At 31.5% G+C, this 1,000-nt stretch overlaps 1 protein-coding gene across 1 annotated transcript in view; it reads left to right on the top strand.

Annotated features, from left to right (window-relative positions):
• The first annotated feature begins 259 nt into the window (after positions 1-259).
• Positions 260-1,000, top strand: part of LOC105114098 (probable disease resistance protein At4g27220) — a 30,923-nt gene continuing 30,182 nt past the window's right edge. The window contains 1 exon segment of the mRNA XM_011010515.1: positions 260-296. Coding sequence (XP_011008817.1) covers positions 260-296 — 37 coding nt within the window.

Consider the following 1,000-nt stretch of genomic DNA (forward strand, 5'->3'; position numbering starts at 1 on the left):
AGCTACTAAGCATTGAATATATAGTTCTAGAACCCTTGACACCTCTATAACTACCTTACTCCAACTGACACAAGTCTGACCTCACTTGCGAGTACTATGCCAGTACCTTTACAAAGAAACTCATGCTTTTGATTAAAGGTGGATTGATAACCTTCGAAGGAACTCCAAACATGAGTTTGAATCCTCCCCCCATCATGCTCTAGGTATTGGATTGATGAATACATTGAAGGTGGAATGCTCTGAAAACCTCAAAGCACCGATGGAAAGAGCAAGGTATGAAGAAGTAAAAGAGCAAGGTATGAAGAAGTAAGTGTGCACTTTTAAGGATAAAGGACAAAGTTTTGGTATAGAAGAGGAAGATGGAGCCTACTTAATTATTTTCTTTTGTTTGATCATATCTGTTTCAACCTGTTTTAGTTTTGTTGGGAATTTAGCTTATAATGCCATAAGACTTTTTCTGTCAAATGAACCTTTCCTCTTAATAAAATCACATATTTTTCTATGTTCATGATGTACCTTCATACAAGTAACATACTAAAGACACCTTTGAACTCAAAAAACCACTACATCAAGAATTCTTTAGTGTTTGTCCTTTTTTTTCTTTTTCTTTCCCAAAAAACAAATATGACTCCATGTTTTCACTAGGATTTTTAGAAAATCAAAGTTCTAATACAAAAACAAAAATCAAATTGGTGTTTGTTCTAATAAACAAGTTGTAAAAATTCAAGTGATATCTAACACCTATAAAAAACTTGAAAGACAACGTAAACACCATGAGATAACTCTGAAGCTAAGTTTTAACTATATGAATAATAAGAAACCATATGAGGAAGCAAAGCTTATTTATTCTAACTGCATGCTGATTAGTACTTAAAAGTGCATTTTTATCATGGTTTTATATCATCATTTTGCACTTGAAGTATCAATAACTCCTTAACCAAAGCATATTTTATAATAATATATCTAATAATATAAGATAACTTTAATTTGTGGTAAATGT

The sequence above is a fragment of the Populus euphratica genome, unplaced genomic scaffold (genome assembly GCF_000495115.2).
Source record: "Populus euphratica unplaced genomic scaffold, PopEup_1.0 scaffold490.1, whole genome shotgun sequence".
Taxonomy (NCBI): Eukaryota; Viridiplantae; Streptophyta; class Magnoliopsida; order Malpighiales; family Salicaceae; genus Populus; species Populus euphratica.